The following is a 20,669-nucleotide window of genomic DNA, read 5'->3' as shown; positions in this document are numbered from 1 at the left end:
CAATCTTTCAATCTGTATAGAGCTGTTTAATTTCAAAGAAACTGGCTTTTGTTCTTGATATTCCAAGGGGAGTGGAATTGTTTACCATCATTTTTCTAAACTATTATGAGCCACCTAAGCAGCAGTTCTCACTTTATAACTTGAAATCAGTCCACAAGAACTGTGGGGCTGGAATTATGCAAGACTGGGCTCAGTCTTCAATTTGTATTCAACACTATTTATGGGCTTCCAATCCCAAAGAGATGCAGACTTTGTAATAAGGTAGAATATTTATCCATAAACGTGGATGACAAAGAGCAGTGAGAACTGGTTCTTAACTGAAGTAGTTTAAGTTTGCACTCACACTCCTGTCTACGTGGTGTCATAATTCCTTCTAAGGGTTCCATTGTTGTCACATTGTTGTTAGAAATTGGTAGGAGTAGTCAGAGTTGTGCCTAATCATAATTGATATCCATGGTGCACAGGATTTCTGTCAAGAATCTAGAGCACAGGTGTCAAACCCTCGGCATCACGTTGCTGTCATGTGATGTTTTGTGAAGTTTTTCCCATTTGCGGAGCTGGGGTGGGCGTGGCCTGTGTGTGACGCATCCGACCCGTGGGCTTCCAGTTTGACGCTGCAAATTTAAAACTCCTATTCACAAATCTCCCATCTGAGAAATTCAATGACTGTCGATGATTAATGGTTATATAAGTTCCTCCTTCATAATTAGGATTTCATGTTGTTTAGAACAGAACATTCATGTTTGCTTGTCCGACCATTTACAGAAAATGAAAGGACATCTCAGGTTATTAAACATTGCATGTGCCGCAAAAGCAAAGTGGAGACAAGTCACCTTGCAAAAGCCTTCTAGAGAGTCACCACTTTTCTTCAGTCTTCTTGGAGGGAGCGAAAAAGGTTTTGGTATTTTTGTAGAGTCAGTGGACTCAGGAAGCAAAGCAGCAGAAGCTGGGCTTAAACGTGGTGATCAGGTGAGCTTAAATTTTAACAGTTATATTTTTTATCTATTTTGTTAAGTGACACACAGATAGGCATACACATTTAGCTGAATATATTGGCCAAGATATTTTCTATTGGTTTCAGATGCCTCCCCCCCAATACATCGTTATCCTTCCAATCATAAGTTGAAAACTTTGTTAAACTGTGGCTTTCATTTCTTAGTGAAGCCAAACCATTAGATCTCTTTCTTATGTACTGAGAAAAAAAGGGAAAAAAAAGAGAACTGAATCTGATGATGTTTAAGATGAATAAAATGTGATTTTGTAATCAAATGTCAAGTTCAGTCTGAACCAACAATAAAGTTATCAAGTACTAAATTATTTGAGAAGCATGGTGTCTTACAGGCTTAACTTGTTTGTGTTATTCTATAGGTAATGGAAGTAAATGGGCAAAACTTTGAGAACATTACATTTTCAAAAGCTACTGAAATCTTGAGAAACAATACTCATCTTTCCATCACTGTAAAAACAAATATTTTTGGTGAGTATCTTGCAGAGATGTTGACCAAGATCCTAAGTGCAGATTTTTTTAAAAAATTCTCCCTTGGAAAAAAGGGATTGGAATATTAAATGATAAAATAAATGTGGGGAACTTTCTAATCCAATACAACAGGTAAATATCATAGCAGTTAGGACTGTAAGATGTAAACAGCCTAATTCATAGGCTTGCTGTGATAAGGGTCACACTTTTTTTTAAGCTGGACTGGCATGCAGTAATTTGAGCATGATTAACTTTCAGAGTTACTTTCAGATGTTTTCAGTTGAGTTCAGAGATATCTTTTCCTTTATGTACTCTATCAGAGATGTACAGTTTATACACTTCACGTGTATACACTGCACATCTCCATCATTGTCTAGAGCAGGGGGTATCAATCTCAATTTCATTGAGGGCCACATCAGAGTTGTGTTTGACCTCGGGGGGTGGGGGGGAAGAGTGGATGTGGCCAGGGTGGGCATGGCTAGCTCAATATCACTCGTGTCTGAGGTGCCTCTGGTGGCCCAAGCACTCTGTCAGTGAAAACAGGCTGGCGAGCTGTTTTTGGGTTCGATGGCCTCCTGCAACCCTCTGCCAGCAAAAACGGAGCTCGGAAGGCAGAGGGTTGTAGGAAGCCATCACAGCCAAAAACGGAGCTCGCTAGCCCATTTTCACTGGCAGATGCACCATTGGCGGGTCCTTCACTGTGTCCAGGTTGGCCCCATGGGTTAGACCTAAGCATCCCATGGGTGGAATTCAGCCCTCAGGTCTTGAGTTTGAAACCCCTGGTCAGAGGTGGGTTTCAAATCCTGGCACTACCGGTTCACTCGTGCTCTGTGCACAATGCTTCTGCGCATGCGCAGAAGTTTCTGGGCGGGTGGGTGGAGCTTCCTGCTGCCATCACTACCGGTTTGCCCGATCCGGGAGCAACCCACCTCTGCCCTTGCTCTAGAGCAGTGGTCTCAACCTTTCAGGCTTGGTGAACTGGCAGAGGTGGTGGCAATGGCAGCAGGAGGGTGGAAGAAGGAATTGTTTCATGCACGTGCACGCCACTTTCACAAATGCAGTTTTGCCCACCATTTCTGTGGTCCGGTTCCAAACTGGCTGTGGCCCAGCAGAAGGGCTGCGGACTGGGTGTTGGGCACCCCTGGCCTAGAGCACTTTTAGGATGGGCAGAACTAAAGTATTGTGAGAAGGAATTTAAGGTATATTTCACTCCTTCAGCCTCCCATTTCAAAATTATGAATTCTCTCGTGGTTGTGTATGCTATGAAGTTATCACTGTTGTAATAACATCTTACTTTTTTGATCCATCTAATCTAGTTTAATATAACAATCATTACCCATAACTTCTGGGACAGTTGGATGTATAATTATTTAGAAATAAACGGGTGGTCATCAGCTGGAAAAGTTGAATAAAACTGTCATCATGCTGCACATCATTAAATTGCACTAATGTACAGCAAAATTTCTATAGAGAGAATTTGATAAGTTTTACTATTATCTTTGATTTACTGTGAATTTTAACTACCTTTGATTCTAAATACAGTTTTAAACAAGCATGTGTTCTAATAAAGGAATATATTTTCTACATTTTTACAGTATTCAAAGAACTACTTAGTAGGATAGGACAGGAGAAGAATGGAGTTCCACATATTCCCAAAATAGCAGAAAAGAAAAATAATCGTTACTCCATCCCAGATATTCCTGGAGATGTGGAACAAATGTTTCCACGTGAGAAAGCAAACAAGAAACTGAAAGCAAACACTGTGTCTGGAGGAAGAAACAGAATCAAGAAAATTTTAGACAAGACAAGATTCAGTATCTTGCCTCCAAAACTATTCAGGTATGATAAAATATTGCACTTTTTTTAAGGGAACTGAAAATGTTTTAAGATTTGTTAAAATGAGTACTACTGGTGATCCAACTTTGTACAATCTTTTTATCCCGTCAACCCTTTTATTTAGTTCTTGAGATTTTTAAAGGAAATTCCTGTTTATCGAATTCTTCAGCTGTAGTGCTAATAAAAATTAGAATTTTTACACTAAAGAACTCATTTTCACTATTCCAAGTATGATATTATCAGTACATATGCAAGAACATAAGGTCTAGATTTATTAACTGAATTAAAAGTTATCTTTGTGTTGGGATCTTACTTGCATTCAGGGGAAGTTTTAATTCAGTGTAGAAAAGGAGTTTGCATTCTTTTAGGTTACAGGTAATGATGGTATTCGGGATAAATTTCTGTTGCTAAGCACCGTGGTCATAAAGCACAAGGTCTTATGACTGTGCTACTTAGCAACAGCAGCTCTGGCAGTCCCTGGTTAAACAAGAAACATGTGGGTCATTAATGAGGAACTCAAATGATCCAGCTTCCTGTTAGCTGCTCCATTGATTTTTAGAGGAGGTTACAAATTGTGGTCACATGCCCATGGGGCACTGCAGCGGTCAAAAATCTGTACCAAAGGCTGAAGGTGCAGATCACAGTTATATGGGGTGCTGCTCTGACTAGAACTTCAGTGACTCATAATTACCCTTGTTCAGTGCCATTGCAAACACAAATGGTTGCTGAATGAGTAGTTGTTAAACAAGGACCACCTGTATCATAGTCTTGTCTTTTATACCAATTCTAAAAAAGCCAAGTAGAATAAATGTTACTACTTAACCCAGAGTTCCATAAATAATCTATTTCTTAATCTCTATCAACAATATGATAGTTTTATGCAAGGAATATTTCCATCTGTGTCTCTTAATTTCCAGACTTTTAGCTCTTCTAAGTACCTTTGGAGTTCCTCCATCACTTATGTTTTTATTAAAATAATTTCTTTTCTGGATCATCTATATTGACAGCTTTCTAATACTCTCTTACAGTGATGGCAGTGTAAGCCAGTCACAAGATGACAGCATTGTGGGAACAAGACAGTGCAGACACAGTTTGGCAATTATGCCTATTCCTGGCACTCTTTCATCTAGCAGTCCTGATCTTCTGCAACCCACAACTAGCATGTTGGATTTTTCGAATCCTTCAGGTGAAATAAGTCTCTTTTTATTGTGATATGTGTCTAAAGTTCATCTTCAATTGGAAAAAAAGCCTTAGTTGTTAATGGTTGTTTGTAAATCAGTATTAGGAATATTATGAGTCCATTAATGGCATATTTTGCCAAGATTATAACCCACCTAAAACTAATGGACTCTGGGCAGTGCAATGAAGTCAGTTGTAAAATAGAAGAATGAAAGTAAAAGTATAACATAAAGTACTGTATTTTTCGGAGTATAACATGCACCTTTTTCCCTTTAAAAAAGAGGCTGAAAATCTGGGTGCGTCTTATACACTGAATACAGCATTTTTTGTCTCCCGAAACTCCGCCCCCTTCACCAAAATGGCCATGCTTTTAGAATAGCTTTTAGAAGGCTTCCAGAGGAGCTCCTGGGGGCTGGGGAGGGCAGAAATGAGTGAAAAACGGCCCGTTTTTTGTCTCCCCAGCCCCCAGCAACACTCTATAAGCTTCCTAAAGGCTATCCATGCCCTTTTTGGACAAAAAAACAGGCCTGTTTTCACAAAAAACAGTCCTTTTTTGCTTGTTTTTGCTATCCCGCCCCTCCGGAGCACTCTACAAGCCTCCTAAAGGCTATTCATGCCCTTGTTTTGGAAAAAAAAAACGGGCCCAGTTTCGTGAAAAATGGGCCGTTTTTGGAAGGTTTGCAGAGTGCAAAAACTTTTTTTAAAAAAATTTTCCTCTTCAAAACCTTGCTGCGTCTTATACTCCGAAAAATACAGTAATGTTAAAAGCCATTAATAAACTTCATCATAGACATCCTTATCCTTTAAAATATCCTTAAAGCCAGCTACTGTAGTTGTAAGGCACAAAACTGACAGTAGAGCAAAATTGCTTTAACTTGTTTATAAAATATTATTGGGTGTGCTTAGAGAGGGATATTTGATAACATAAGGGGCATATTAAGAATGCCTGATGTTCAAGCAGAAGGATGCTGCAAGAAACCCTCCTTTCTTAATCATAGGATTGAATGGGTTTAATTCTGACATGGTATTTTTTTGATATGTTCTGGAGTTGCTCCATTAAAGGCTTCCCAGGTAAATATAAACTGTTCAGAAACTGGGTACAGAAGCCAAAGAACCTAGAATTTGCACACTAATTTAGGGGGTAGTGTGATTCGGTCAAGAATAACTACCACAGTTGATGTTATTATGTTGCTCAGATATTGATGGCTGTCAACTGATCCAGTGGGCTTGGCCAGGATGTCACTGTGTAAATGGATGACATTAATATATTGATAATATCTCACCTCAAACTACCCTCCCAGCAGTTTCATATATATGTTCAATGTATTTGCTGTAATCTTTTGATCTATCCTTGTATATCTGGATAAATTGTAGTATCATTTTTTCTAGCATGTTTAGATAAATGCCAATACTCAGTAGTTAAGTAAGAACAAGAATAAAATGCACCTAAACAGAATTTGTTTAAAACAGAATGTATGCATTTATAGGAAACGCAAATCATACTTATGCCATTACTAATATCTTTAATTTACAGATTGTACTAAAAGCCATATCCCATAGGCCAGGTGCAATACAATGTATTTATTAATACTTTTTCCCCAGAGAAAAATGTACTGTACTTAAGAATGTTAAAAAGATTATGCATTGGAAAAATAAAATGTTTAAAAAAAATGGCAACTAAATTGAACATTAATGTAATTTACATAATAAATTGGCTGTGAGACCTGACTTTTGGTACACTCTATAATATAATTTGTAGAATCCGGAGCATATGAAATACTGAGAATTAGGTATCTGCTAATTCCATAACAGACAAATTTATGTAAAATGTTTTCTTAAAAGAAAGTACATTATCACAAAATGCCTAAACTGGAAAGGGAGAACCTGTGGCCTTTTAGATACTGCTGATCTACTGTGCCTTATCATGCATTTTGGTAGTTCTGTTTTACCAATATCAGAAGGCTACAGGTTCTCTGTGCATGCTATACAGTAGTCTTAAAGTGTGGTCCTAAGATCCCAGTTGGTTTCCCAAGACTCTGCCAGGGACTGTGAAATCAAAATTATTTGCCAGCCTATGTTGAAAATAAATAAAATTCTAAAATCCTATCAAATAATTGTGAGAAATGGTAAAAATTTGAATTTTAATGCAGTAAATATCCAAGTTAATCCACGGGGGAGGGGAAGTTCTTTTGAGGTCCTCCATAATGGTTAAAATTAGGAAGGTGAGTCCCAAGAGAAAAAAGTTAAGAAACATGGATTATAGTATTTAGGGGTGGGGTACTTTTCTTGAAACAGACAAACCATTCAATTTAATTTATAATTATTTGTTTATTACCAGCCACTGAGTTAGATAATTTCTGCTCTAGAGGTTTTCAATAATTTGCAACCTTGTGAGCTCCTATCTAAACTCATTCCCAAGTATAGTTCAGGTTTTTAAAAATCTCATTATATCTGTTTTCATATTTATTCCTGGCAAGTTTATGAGAGAGAGAGACCTCCATAAAAAAGCCTTTGACTTGCTTGTGTTTTTGTATATTGTTTGCATTTTTTATCTTTAAATGCAATTTCAGCACCATTTGTTTGTATAAGTGAACCAATCTGGCACATTGGTTAAGGCAACATGTTTATACACTGAGAGACTGGGAGTTCTAGTCCAGCTTTGAGCATGAAGACAGTCGAGTGATCTTCGGCCAGTCACTCTCTCTCAGCCCTTGTAGGAAGACAATGGCAAACCACTTTTGAAATCTTTCCAAGAAAACAGCAGTCGCCAGGAGTCAATATTGATTCAAAGGCAGACACAAGCACTTTATGTTTGACTTGTACAAAACATTTAGATTTTATTACAGGAAATTATGTAAATATTTTTATTTGTGGCATAACATCTAGATTCTGACTTTCCCCCCTTTTTCATTCTGCAGCAGTTGGCTTTTACTGTAAGTATCCCAGCATCTCAATGTTTTTTTTAAAATGTGAATGTTTTAATTGTAGCATTGATTGATTGATTGATTGATTGATTGATTTTTTAAAATTTATTAAAATTGTTTGTTGCCCAACTCATCTCAAGGCTTCCTTGATTATACTATTTCAGATAGTAGTTTCCAGTGTTGCTCCATGTATTTTTTTAAAGCTACCATGTCAGGAAAACAATCATTTAAACAAGCCTTCTAAATGTTTTTCTGTATGTAGGGAAATTGTTTTTATATGAATAAAGTTTATGAATATGGTTCTATCTTAAATCTGCAACTGGAATACAGTGAGAAAGTTTTCAACCTTACGTTTTCTTTGCATATTTGAATCATATTCTAAGATGGGACTCTGCTTGGCACAGTTGTGTATCATTCTGTAAAGGTTATTTTATAAATTCAGTTTTTTTGCAGAGAGTTTTGTATATTTATGTGTGATCAGAGTAGAAATGTTTGAAGAAAATAAATGTCAGTTCATTTAAATTATATGCCCTTGCCCTCTCTCTGTTGGCTTTTCCAAACCAGAAGGTATATCATGTAGCAAAGCTGTTTAACAAAGAATGAATTATCCATAAGGAAAAAGCAATCAATACACTATACTTGAAGTTTAGTAAGCTTTATTGATTCATGATACACTTATTTCTTCTCATAATCCATGTCAGGTTAACAATTACAGTTCTTTCCTTGGTAGCACTATAAAGCATATAAACAATAACCTAGTTGATAGCCATTAGGAGGAGTAAAACAATCAAAATTGTTACAGCCTTTTAAAGATTTTTAAAAGGGGTTTAGATCTCCGAGAAATGACGTGCAGAATGAAGTGTGCTTTCTTTATCCAATAACAAAATAATAAATACATGTTTATGGAAAGTATTTTATTGCAAGTCAGTTTTCTATAAAGGCTAAAAAAGAAATATGTATAATTAAAAATAGAACTAATACATTATCCATGGAAATAAGTTAACGTGTTAACTCTTCTGTTTTAATCTCAGACATTCCCGATCAGGTTATAAGAGTCTTCAAAGCTGATCAACAGAGTTGTTACATTATCATCAGCAAAGACACTACAGCAAAAGAAGTTGTAAGCCACGCAGTACATGAATTCAATTTGACAGGAACCCCAGAGACTTATTCTCTGTGTGAAGTTTCTGTGAGCACTGAAGGAGTCATCAAACAGAGAAGGCTTCCCGACCAGTTCTCAAAGTTAGCAGACCGAATTCAGCTCAATGGGAGGTAAATATTTCATTTTGCAATGGGGATAGAGAAGAAAATGCTAAAAAGAGGGAACATTTCTTACCGTAAACAGATTTTATTGCCTTTGATTTGCTACATAGTTGCCAGATTATGTTTAGTAAACAAAAAATAAAAATGAAGTGCTACATCAACAGGTATTTTATAATTAAAATATAGATAGCTCATAATATGAAGTATAAAAATCACAAGAACAAAATAATAGCTGAGAAATACTATATCAGAGATAAAAAATATTGACTTAACCTAGCTCTAACCTTAAGATTGTACACTAATGCACTCCAAAAAGGAACATGGTTTCTGGGAAAATGGAAAAATCTGCTTTAGAAGAAACTCTTAGAGAATGAATGCAGCCATGGCAAGATGGTGTAGACATTTAACAATGTTTTTGTTTAAGGTCAATCATACTTTATATGAGAAATTTATATAAAAGCCTTGTGATTGGTAATGAGGAGTAATGGGCAAAAATACCTAATCTCTCCATTTGTATTAATGAACTTTTCTCCTATCCTTTGCCTCATTCTACAAATCTGCATCTAACCACAGTAATTTTAAAGAGATATTGAGAGCAGCAGGGTGAAAAGGAAATATTTTGTCTTTGATAGAGGCAGTTTCTTCAGTGTTATTTAGCTTATTACATTGGACTAGAATTCTGCAAAGGTATTAACTCTATTAAATCATATATGCTTCTCACTGTATTTTTAGGTATTATTTGAAAAATAATATGGAAACGGAGACTCTGTGTTCAGATGAAGATGCTCAAGAATTGCTAAGAGAGAGCCTAATCTCACTTTTACAGCTGAGTACTATTGAAGTGGCTACTCAGCTTTCAATGAGAGACTTTGAATTGTTTCGAAACATTGAGCCTACCGAGTATATTGATGAATTATATAAGCTGTATTCTAAAACAGGAAATACTAACCTGAAACAATTTGAGGATGTTATTAATCAAGAAACGTTTTGGGTTGCTACGGAAATTCTATCTGAAACAAATCAGCTGAAAAGGATGAAGATTGTAAAACATTTCATAAAAATCGCTCTTCATTGCAGAGAATGCAAGAATTTCAACTCTATGTTTGCTGTTATTAGGTTGGTTATTTTCTTTTAAAAAATAAAAAAGGAGCAGGAAACTGCAAGTGGAATATAGAAGATCATAGACTTTATCCAACAAACTGAAAAGTTACTTGCAGACTTATAATGAACATGATACCTAAATATTTATTTATTATTAGTGCTATTAGTGAAATTTTAGCTTTTTAAAAATTTAGTTGTGGATACTTAGATGCATGAAGTAGAAATCCATTTGCAGGTCTCTAACAGTTTTTGTTTGATTTTTACTTCTCAAACAGTAATAGCCTCAGGAGTTGGCTGATGCCTGCCCGCAGCTCCTGTTGGCCTGATTGTGCTCTATGGTGCCAGTCTGCGGCCCCTGAAACCCTGCCCACACTCCTTAACATCCACCTGTAGCACCTACGCATCCTGTTCTCTCCCCAATGTTCCTTGCATAGGACTCTCCTCTTCTTGTTTAATGACTGGTGTGCTTCTGGAATTATGACAGCAACTGAGAATGTTGGGATTTCCATTGCTGAACGTTGCAGTCATGTGACATTGCACTTTACAATTGCAACAATTGGCAATAGAAATTCCAGTCCCAGTTGCCATGGCAATCCAAGCACTTTCTGTAGTGGGGTTGTGGGCTAGACTTGGAAACTGGGGGAGAAGGGGAGGGGGAATCCCAGAACAAGTTCCATATTATTGCCAAGAAAACGGACATGTCCTGAACAGTTGAGCTTGACTCAAAAGGATCTTTGTATTTGAAAATATTAACAATCATATCTACTTAAGTTTTTTATTTTGGTAGAAATTATTTATAGATAAATACTGCCAATATGATTAAGTATTCCAGAGATTACGAGCCACAGTTCTGTCACTATTTTAAATCATAAAGTAGTACATTGTTAGGAGAGCCAGTTTGGTGTATTGGTTAAGGCATCAGGCTAGAAATTGGGAGACTATAAATTTTAGCTCTGTCTTAGGCACAAAGCCAGCTACGTGTCCTTTGCCAGTCACTTTCAGCCCTAAGAAGAAGGCAAGGACAAACCACTGCTAAGAAAAACCTTGCCAAGAAAACTGCAGGAACTTGTCCAGGCAGTTGTCAAGAATCCAAACTGACTCAAAGGAATAAAATAATAATAATACTTTGATAAGAGTTTTAAGGCTATCCAGAATATCTGCTTAATCCAGTCTCGCTATAGCTATTATTTATCACCTCCAGTGTAATGCTAACTGCAGTTTGAGGTGGAAATCTTCCACTGCAGAGATGTAAGGAAAAAAGAGAATGGTTTTGTTATGGTGGTGCTCCATCACATTGCAAGATCTAAAATTGCAAAATCACATCTAAGTAAGATGCTGTTGTGCAAGAAGTATTTTTATCAAAGCTCAGAGGGATTTCTGTAAGTAGTTTTGTAGGAAATCCTTTTCAGGTAGGAGTTGCTGGCTGTCCCATAGAAAGCAGTTAGAGCACCTATGCTTTTGTTAATGTTGCTGTTTTAAAAGGATATGTTTTTGATAAAGCACATCAGTCTTTAAAATATGTGTTTTTGATAAAGCACATCAGTACAATACTAACTATTGAATTATTTCTTGCAGTGGTCTTAATCTGGCACCAGTGGCTCGACTCAGAGGTACATGGGAAAAGTTACCAAGCAAATATGAAAAACACCTTAGAGACCTTCAGGATCTTTTTGATCCATCTAGGAACATGGCAAAGTATCGCAATATCCTTAGCAGTCAGAGCATGCAGCCTCCAATTATTCCACTATTCCCAGTGGTTAAGAAAGATATTACATTTCTACATGAAGGTAAGTCTGGACACACACATTAAAAATAAAGTGCATTCAGTTATTTTTATTTTAAAGCTCTCTGGCCCACCAAAAATGAATTTCACCTTTCCACTATGAGTAGAGGCCTATCTTACCTATGGAATATATTATACTTAGTCACATAATCAGGTAGTTGTTTAGATTAGATTTGTTATTTTTGTACACCTATTGAGTCCTTCCCAATGACTTGGGATAAGCAAATGTTTTACTATTGTTTATTAAGCTTTTATTCCGCCCGGCTTCCAAATGTAATTTAAAAAATGTTTCTTGGATTTGGATCTGTATTTAAGAATCGATTCTCAGACTGAAAAAGTTGAAAATTCTAGGAAAAATAAACATCGCTTTCCCAAAATAACAAGCAGTGGTAGAAATTAAGATAACTCCCTTGCAATCAGTTTCTTTTATTATTGAAAATTCAAAGGCGGTTTAGATCTATTGTTATATGTTCTTTTTGCTGACAACTACTGATGTTTTAAAAAAATAGGTGTGGATATTTGGGGATTATGATAGGCACCTCTCCCTTGTCTTAAAGCTTCTTGCAACGTCTTGCTTGCGTTCAAGGATATTAGCATGTAATAATATGTTGCGATACATAAAAGAACTAACTTGACAGCTTCAGAAGTATGTTCAAAAATCTTAAATGTTTTCCCCACATATTTTAATTGTACAGGAAATGATTCAAAGGTGGATGGTTTGGTAAATTTTGAGAAACTGAGAATGATTGCTAAAGAGATACGCCAGGTGGTCAGAATGACTTCTGCTAATATGGATCCTGCTGTGATGTTCAGACAAAGGTATGGCATTAGACATAGAAAAGTGTGGAATATAAATAATTGCATGTTTGTACTTCCATGTTTATCTTTTGTTTAATTTCATTTGTTATGTAAATGTGAACGGAAAGCAAACATATGTTCTGTTAATTTTCAATACTTGCCTTGAGGTCTGAAATGCTTATATAGCTAATAAATCTTTTTTTATGTTTGATATATTACAGTATATAAAATTTTAGATTAGGAGTCTATCTTGCACAAACTAGACCATAACTCGGCATATCTAAATTAAATCATTTTTAAATTGATAAAATTTGTAACTCAATATTTTATTTATTGGGTTGGGTCTAAAATTACGTTAAGCAGATAGTGTTCATTAGCTTTGAATCTTCTACATATGAAAATAGATAAAAAGGGGACTATTTCTAGAAAACAATACCCACATTTAGCTGGAAGCTCCTCTGCCTGTTGTCCTGTTCCCCAAACATGGTCTTTGAAGCCCAGATCTTTGTTTTTTGTGTGTTCTGTGTTCACCATGTATTCTAACAAGTTTTGTCTCTGTATTCCATTGTAAAAAATTGTTTTACTGGTTTGAAAAGTGTTTTTACCTGATCAAAATTTTCATTTATTTTTCCTGTCTACATCCTTTTCCTTTCTGACTCTCAACTGTGATTTTCCCCCTTTTGCTTTCTTTTTTTAAATACATGCTTCATTGTATATGGCTCTTGGTTACAGGAAGAAGAGGTGGAGGAGTTTGGGGTAAGTGCAGAGATTAATGCAACTAAGACTTAAAGCAAAATTATGCAACTTTTAACATTCTGCATCATCATTAATGCATGCACCTCAACAACAGCATGCATTTTATTAACCCTGCAATACTTTGTTCTAACTATTTCCAAATTTAAGATAACACAGGTTTATGATGACAAATTGGAACCCACACATTAATAAAATCAAAATTATATGCAAATCTTAGTGTTTTTATTTATTTTAAAGTCCTTGAAATTTACTCAATTTGGACTCAGATAAAATGTTTTTATTGACACCTGATTTATTTTAAGTGTTGCTTGAAGATTTTATAAAACACGGACCACACATTTACAAATGTCTGTTAATGGATATCTAGCAGATACACACATGTCAGAACTTTAGAGAAATTCCATAGCTTATAATTTCTTTGAAAAATAAGCTTGCTTAATGTTTAGGAGTGGAAAAGGAATGACTAAATGTTGTTGCCATGAAATGTGCCAGGAATGGCCTGTATAGAAGTTGAGAGATGCCCAATTCCCACAGATTAAGACAAGTATCTTCAGAAGCCATGTATAGCTCTGGGTTCATCAGTATTACAAACTTCTGTGGAAGTTTAGCTACAGCTTAACCATGCCCATTATGGAAGTGATCCTGTTAATACAAAGGAATTCCAATAAGACACAATAAATTTATTTCCTAATGTATTTGCACTCAGCATATCTGAAATGCCATATTCATGTACATAGAATTTGGCATTATTTATGAAATTCAGCTGTGTTATTCATGGAAACAGAATCAGCTCCAATCTATTAGATGTGTGAATTTAGAGACTATGATTCATTTTCTTTCCATCTTTATATAAGTAGCAAAAACATAAAGTACATCACATCTTGAAGTCATATTTAATGATGCAGTGACCAGACCAATATACTGCAGTCTTTTTGTTATCCTGACACAATAGTATGTAATGAGGCCTGTACTAAGACCATCTGGATATGCATCAAAGAATAATAGTCAGTTTGGTCTAGTACTTAAGCTAGAAACCAGGAGACTCTGAGTTCTAGTTCTGCCTTAGTTTTGCAAGCAGCTGGATGACTCTGAGCCAGTCACTCTCTCTTTCAACCCAACTCCTCTCACAATGTTGTGAGGAAAATAGGAGGACGAAACTATGTTGGATATGTTTGCCGCCTTGGGTTATTTATAAAAATACCGTATATACTCGAGTATAGGCCGACCCGAATATAAGCCGAGGCACCTAATTTTACCACAAAAAACTGGAAAAGTTATTGACTCGAGTATAAGCCTAGGGTGGGAAATGCAGCAGCTACCGATAAATTTCAAAAATAAAAATAGATACCAATAATGCCATTGCCCATTGAATAACATATACAGCCTGCCTGTGCCCATTAAATATACAGTAGCCATTGTAAAAATTTGCTCTGCATAACAAATTATTATCACACAATACCGGTGTATTCAATGAAATACTTCACTCACCTCATGATGCTGATGTCCCGCTGTGATGATGATGTCCCGCCTCCTATGACACACGGCACAGTGATTCCTATCATTGGATCACTGTACCAGAGGAGGTGGGACATCGCTATGTGGCTGCTTGCCATAACAAGGAGGAGGTGGGACATCATTGCAGAGCGGCAGGAGGGGGAGGAAGGGGAATCGTAAGATAGCCCTGCATTACATTAGAACGTGAGGAGGGGGGATGGTGCGGTGCACGCTGCGCGGCAAACTGACACAGAGGGAGGGGAAACTCAGGGGCGCTGGGCCATTCACGAGCGTCACCCAGCGGCATGGCCCCGCCCCTTTTTCTCCTCCATTTCAGGCAAATTTTTCACTGACTCGAGTATAAGCTGAGGCGGCTTTTTTCAGCTCAAAAAGTGGGCTGAAAAACTAGGCTTATACTTGAGTATATACAGTAATAAAGGTGGGATACAAATATATAAATAATAAGAAATAATGTATAATATAGTGAGAACTTCCTTTAGATTATTTGTATTTTAAACTTGGAACTTTCTGTTCCCACAGGGACAGGTGAAGGTGTTGCAGAGAATGAATAGTTATTTATTCTTGATTGCTTAGAGTAGGAACACAAGAGACAAAATCCCATTTCCTTCCAACCAGTATAAATGGTTACTTTGCAAAAAACAAAGAACATGAGCTTTATAATATGATTGTTTTAAGAAAAATACCTATGCCAATTTTCAGTTGGCGAACTGTTAAAATATATCTTTAATGTATCCATGTCATTCAGGTAAATTGGTTTATAATCTTAGATGTTATTATTAGTTGTTTCACCTTTTCAGCTTGTGGTTTGTGAAATTCCTTTTGAAAAATGTGTGCAACATTCTAAACCTGTTGCTTTTTCTAATGTTAATAAATTAGCAATCAGTTTTCATAATGTTACAGTTTTGCATTTATTTAAACCCATTTCTCCATTCTGTGTATTAACTTAACTTTGTATGGCTTGTTAATTCAATATCCTTTTTTTCCTTCCCATAGTTCAAATTAATGTATCTTTTACCTTTACAAAATCTTCCAGTGTTTATTGTTCAGCACAAGTATTTTAAAGGATATGCCATTGAAATACTGCTGTGCTGGTATAAATGCTTCCAAAGTTTGAAAATCTCTTTCATGCAGATAAGATATTTTGATTGATGAATTTACACTCTGTATTTAATATTATATATTTTAACTTTGAATTGTATAAGCATATCAGAAAGAAATAAATGACTATCTTCCACAGAAGATTGTGAAGCATACGTTGTATGTAGCATCAGTTTGAAATAGTTATAGCTTTGAAATTAGTTCTTATTTTTTTCTTTTCAGAAATATTAAAAGAGAGATTATAAGGAGTCTGAGTACATCTGAAACTTTAATAGCCTTTATCAAAATGAACAAGAAATGATTCTCATTTGATCTCAAGCTCACATTTTAGAATCTGATATTTGCTCCTCTCCTTTTTTCAGCTTTACATTCTAGAAATCAATCATTATTTAGTTTTACTTCTCTCCTTCTATTGCATTGTATGACAGAGGTTCTAAATCATTCTTCATTCCTGTATTGTAATTTAGAGATCTTCGACAGCTTACCAGAACACCTATTATTGATTTTTTTTCTCTTGCCTTTAAAAAAGGCAAGGAAGAAAAACTTCAGATTCATCTTTTTTTATTGTGGAATGTTTGTATCTATGCCCTCTTTAAAATATATGTTGATAGTTTTAAATTACTGTTTATTTGACATCTTGGAATAGATAATTTTAATTTAGTAATGAACGTGTGTTTTTCAAACTCTTGCTAGAAAAAATATAAAGAACATTCAACACTAATAGAAGAGAATATTAACCATTAAATATTTGCCATACAAATAGGGCCTGTTGCCCTCTGCAAGTACTAGCAAAGCCCTTTGCTGAATTTCAGGATCTTGTTGAAGAAGTTTCATGTTGTATAGTTGATTTTTAAAGGATGTAGGGGTTGCTGGTAGGGAATCAATGTTACCGCAGCTCATGCCAAATATTATTACTTTATTTAATGTTAGTCATATTGTTTAAACTGATGAAAGTGAAATCTCAGTTGTACTTTATAATAAAAAAGTGGAGGATTGGAATTATGAAAGTACATGGCTTGAAAAGTAATACAACTTGGTTATATTCACAGTTGTCCATATTATATTTTAAATACAGTGAGAATAAGTAAAATTGTTCATGACAAAACATGCTCTGATTATTCAAGCACAAATCGTAATCCATTCATGTAGCTGTGGGGCATTGTATTTACTTTCTCTCCAGCAGTTTCCTCCATTGAACTTCAACGCAAAGTCTTCAGTTCCAAGCTTGAAAACTGGCATAAAATAACAAAGAAGATTGTCCAGTAGTACACATAGGTCTTTCATACATAAATCTGTTCATCCCAGGAAATATGTTTGCTTCCTTTGAGAAATAGCAGTATAGCAGTAGTAAATTATCGCAAGTCTCGGGAAACTGTCAAATTAATCTTTCTTGACAGCGATACCATTCAGTTTGTTCATAAAGATGTTAAGAATATTGAACCAATGTTCTGTTATGCAGAATATTGTTACAAGCAAGTGAATGTAATATGAAGACATTTCTCCTTATTTTTGAAATGATAATGTTTATAGTACATTGTCCTTTCAATTTCTCAAGCTCAGTAACAGAATGGAAAAGAAATATGGTTAATAATCATTTTGTACTTACTTCAGACTGCTGGGCCAGATTACTTTTATTATCCCTGAATTTAAAAAAAGTCATCTTCCATTATATACTTAACTCCATATTTAAGTTTTCAGTTCGAGTCTGAAAGGACCCTGGCTTCATTCACTAGAAGGAACCTATGTCGTATTTTGCCCAATTTTGTTTATTACACTCTTTATTTAATATGTTTTTCTGGATTCTGTTACCTGTTTTGTGAGTTACTTTGTAACCAATGTGTTAACATTTCATCTCTTTTTAACTTGACATCAGCATGCGCTTTTAATAGAAGAACATTTGCCTCTGTTTTCTGCTTTGATTCTTCATAATCAAAGCAAAGTTAAAACATAATGGCTGTCTTATTTTTCAGGTCACTGAGTCAGGGTAGCACAAATTCAAACATGTTGGATGTTCAAGGAGGGGCTCACAAAAAACGTGCTCGGCGCAGCTCTCTTTTAAATGCAAAGAAGTTGTATGAAGATGCTCAGATGGCCAGGAAAGTCAAACAATACTTATCCAACCTAAATGTGGAAACAGATGAAGAAAAAATCCAGATAATGTCACTTCAGTGTGAGCCTACATACAGCACTTGTAAGTTTTAAAAAAAAGTTTGAAAGGGGCGATGTTTTCACTAAATAAATATGCAAGTCATTTAAAACAGGATGTTATACAGAATTTTCTGAAAAGACCTGATCTGTATTATCATGTAATTATTTGACTTTTGATTGAGTTTGCATAAAATTGAAAAGATTCTTTTTACTAGTAATCTTTGTGTTTGCCAAAATTCTCTTAGTACATTGGACTATTGCCAATTTAGCACTTTGCAGAATTAAGGAATAATAAAAGTATGAATACCAAGAAAACAAAAGAATGAAATATCATCACAAAAGAACATTAATTATACCTTCATAATGCAAAATGGAAAAAAATAGATTTCTTATTAACATAGATTTAATATGTAAATAGTATTACAATAGACATTTAGAATGCATTGATGTATATTACATTAATAATAAAGCTTACACATATTTGGTAATTAATTCCAAAATGCAGTTTTCAGTTCTTATATATGAAGAACAGCACAATTGATACTTAATTTTAGAAATTACTTAGTTTTATACAAATGACAGACCATCAAGCATTACATGGTTATTAGCCGTTTTCTTGGAAATGGACCTTGCTTGATGCTGTGCTATTTGTATAAAGTTCAGTAAAGGGTGATTATATTCTTTATTTCATTGTAGTTATCCATGTAAGCTCCATATTTATTAGCAATGTCTTCATAATTTGCAGTAACACCAAGTCTTTAATTTACTGAATACCTGGGGCTATAGTTTTATTCTTCTAATGTTAAAACCTTAGTCTCTTAGGAATAAGGAGGACATGAGGAATCTATTGTTCCTGGTAGCATAGCAACAAATGTAGAATTCAATTCGTACTGGTAAAACAGTAATGAAAAATGAAATACAATAACTTGTTGTGAGTTGAGTATGCCACCCAGTGGAATTATGGGTATACCTTTTGAGGAATAAGTATATTCCTTAGTTTTGCATTCAGATCAGGAAACTGGATTTAGATTTAGTTATAGGGGAGTGGACCTATAGCCATCTGTGGAATGCCAATTAATCATAGCTGTGTTATATTCTCCTAATTTTGATGGCATAGCTTGTTGTATAAGAGATACTCCACTCAACATGTCATTTAGTATTTCAATAGCATCCCATTTAATATTTTAATTGTGATATTCCTTTTCTTTCTAATGTCAGTGACAAAAAATTTAAGTGAAAGACGAGGTACAAAAGCATCAGAGATGTCTCCGATGCCACTGAGGTCCGTTGGCCAAACCACAAAAGCCCACTTACATCAACAAAACAGAATGAGTCAAGTTCTTCAAGTTCCAGCAGTTAATCTGTACCCCATTCGGAAAAAAGGACCAGTAAAAGACCATGTCGTTTTTAGTGAGTATTTTTTCTACATTGTTCTCTTTGGTGGTTCATACACACAATAAAATATATATTTATAAAAAAACCTTATGTCAAAACATAACATAGAATTAAAAAAAGGAAAGTCTTTCAACTCTGATCAAAGTTGAATCTAAACTTGCAGTTTGTTAGTCTTAACCTCTGCAGTTTTAATCTGCATTGAGTTTTCTGAGTTCTTGGACTTGAAATGCATCTTGATTCTAGGAAAAGAGGTTTATAGATGATATCCAGAAATAATCATCAAATCACCTTGAATATCTATGGAGATTCTCAGTCATCCAGGTCATGATTGTCCCAAAGGTGTTTTTTCAAAAGGCAATTGGACTTCGTTCTTCCTAGAATACATTTCAAAGAAACTGAACAAGTTTCTTGAATGAGTAGCGAAATGTCTTAAAAGAAAAACAAAGTCCAAAAATTCAAAAATCATTGAAAGTATCTTGGGAAAACAAAATGAAACAAAACAATCATTAGTAGGAATATTCCAGGTTAGATTATAAGCGTAAATATTTCATCCATAGGTGCAAGTTCTCCTCAAAAGTCACTTAGTTTATCTGAAGAACCAAGCAGTAAAAAGCACACAGAAGATGACATGTCTGTGGCATCATCGTTGCATTCCAGCCCTCCTGCTTCCCCTCAGGAATCTCCACGCAAAGGTAAGAGCGTTCTCAGTCTTGAGACTGCATCATAGTTGGTCTGACTTTGCCTTCTTCAGTACATTCAAGGCATTTTAGGCATTTATATTCAGCCATATTTTTACTGTGGAGAACACAGTAAAAATACATTTACTGTATTTGTTCATTCTTAATACATTTATGAAAAGCTTATTGGGTATAGTATCTAAATGTGTTTAAAGTATTTTAAAATAGTGCCCAAAATACTTTATGATTGTGCTCAGAGTTTAATGCTTTGGATAAATTCCTAATTACAGACACATTTGTTATTGATTGCAGTATCCTTCCAAAACTGCTGTGTTCTTCTGTGTGCTTTAAAAATGATTACATTTAATAAAAGCCAGAGAACTTTGTGTATATTTTTTGTTTGACTATTTAGTTGGCAAGTTTCATTTCATTGGAACTCGCCAAACTTTACTTCTGCTGGAATTTGTCTCCATAAACTTGTGTTTTAGTTTATTTTCTTATGTTTCTGAGGTTACTATTTTATGTTTGTTGACTGATTATTATTTTTTGTTGTCAGAATTTTCTCCTTTAAGAATAGACTTTGTTTGACAAAAGTAGCTCCTGCACTGATTAGCATTTCATTACAGAACTAAAATTAGATTATCTGTCCTTTAACTAATGAAGCATCTACAGTTTAATCATTATCTATTTAAATTCAGGAGTATATATCCTTCTGTACT

General features: G+C 35.1%; 1 protein-coding gene across 8 annotated transcripts in view; it reads left to right on the top strand.

Moving 5' to 3' along the window:
- Window positions 1–20,669, top strand: part of RAPGEF6 (Rap guanine nucleotide exchange factor 6) — a 149,065-nt gene that overhangs the window by 108,757 nt on the left and 19,639 nt on the right. For 3 of the 8 annotated variants that reach the window (XM_087709553.1, XM_087709549.1, XM_087709554.1), the window contains 13 exons: window positions 766–969; window positions 1,369–1,477; window positions 3,073–3,316; window positions 4,342–4,499; window positions 7,411–7,425; window positions 8,448–8,688; window positions 9,412–9,795; window positions 11,356–11,567; window positions 12,259–12,382; window positions 13,094–13,117; window positions 17,701–17,921; window positions 19,097–19,288; window positions 19,831–19,965. In XM_087709553.1, the coding sequence (XP_087565679.1) occupies window positions 766–969; window positions 1,369–1,477; window positions 3,073–3,316; window positions 4,342–4,499; window positions 7,411–7,425; window positions 8,448–8,688; window positions 9,412–9,795; window positions 11,356–11,567; window positions 12,259–12,382; window positions 13,094–13,117; window positions 17,701–17,921; window positions 19,097–19,288; window positions 19,831–19,965 (2,263 nt within the window). Of the gene's footprint in view, window positions 1–765; window positions 970–1,368; window positions 1,478–3,072; window positions 3,317–4,341; window positions 4,500–7,410; window positions 7,426–8,447; window positions 8,693–9,411; window positions 9,796–11,355; window positions 11,568–12,258; window positions 12,383–13,093; window positions 13,118–17,700; window positions 17,922–19,096; window positions 19,289–19,830; window positions 19,966–20,669 lie in introns of those variants that run through there. The other 5 variants (XM_087709552.1, XM_087709556.1, XM_087709550.1 and 2 more) reach the window with 4 other exon arrangements.

This window comes from Thamnophis sirtalis, unplaced genomic scaffold (genome assembly GCF_051295495.1).
Source record: "Thamnophis sirtalis isolate CommonGarterSnake01/CBP01778 unplaced genomic scaffold, rThaSir2_p1.2 scaffold_3, whole genome shotgun sequence".
Lineage (NCBI taxonomy): Eukaryota > Metazoa > Chordata > Lepidosauria > Squamata > Natricidae > Thamnophis > Thamnophis sirtalis.
This window is presented reverse-complemented; position numbering and strand designations above follow the sequence as displayed.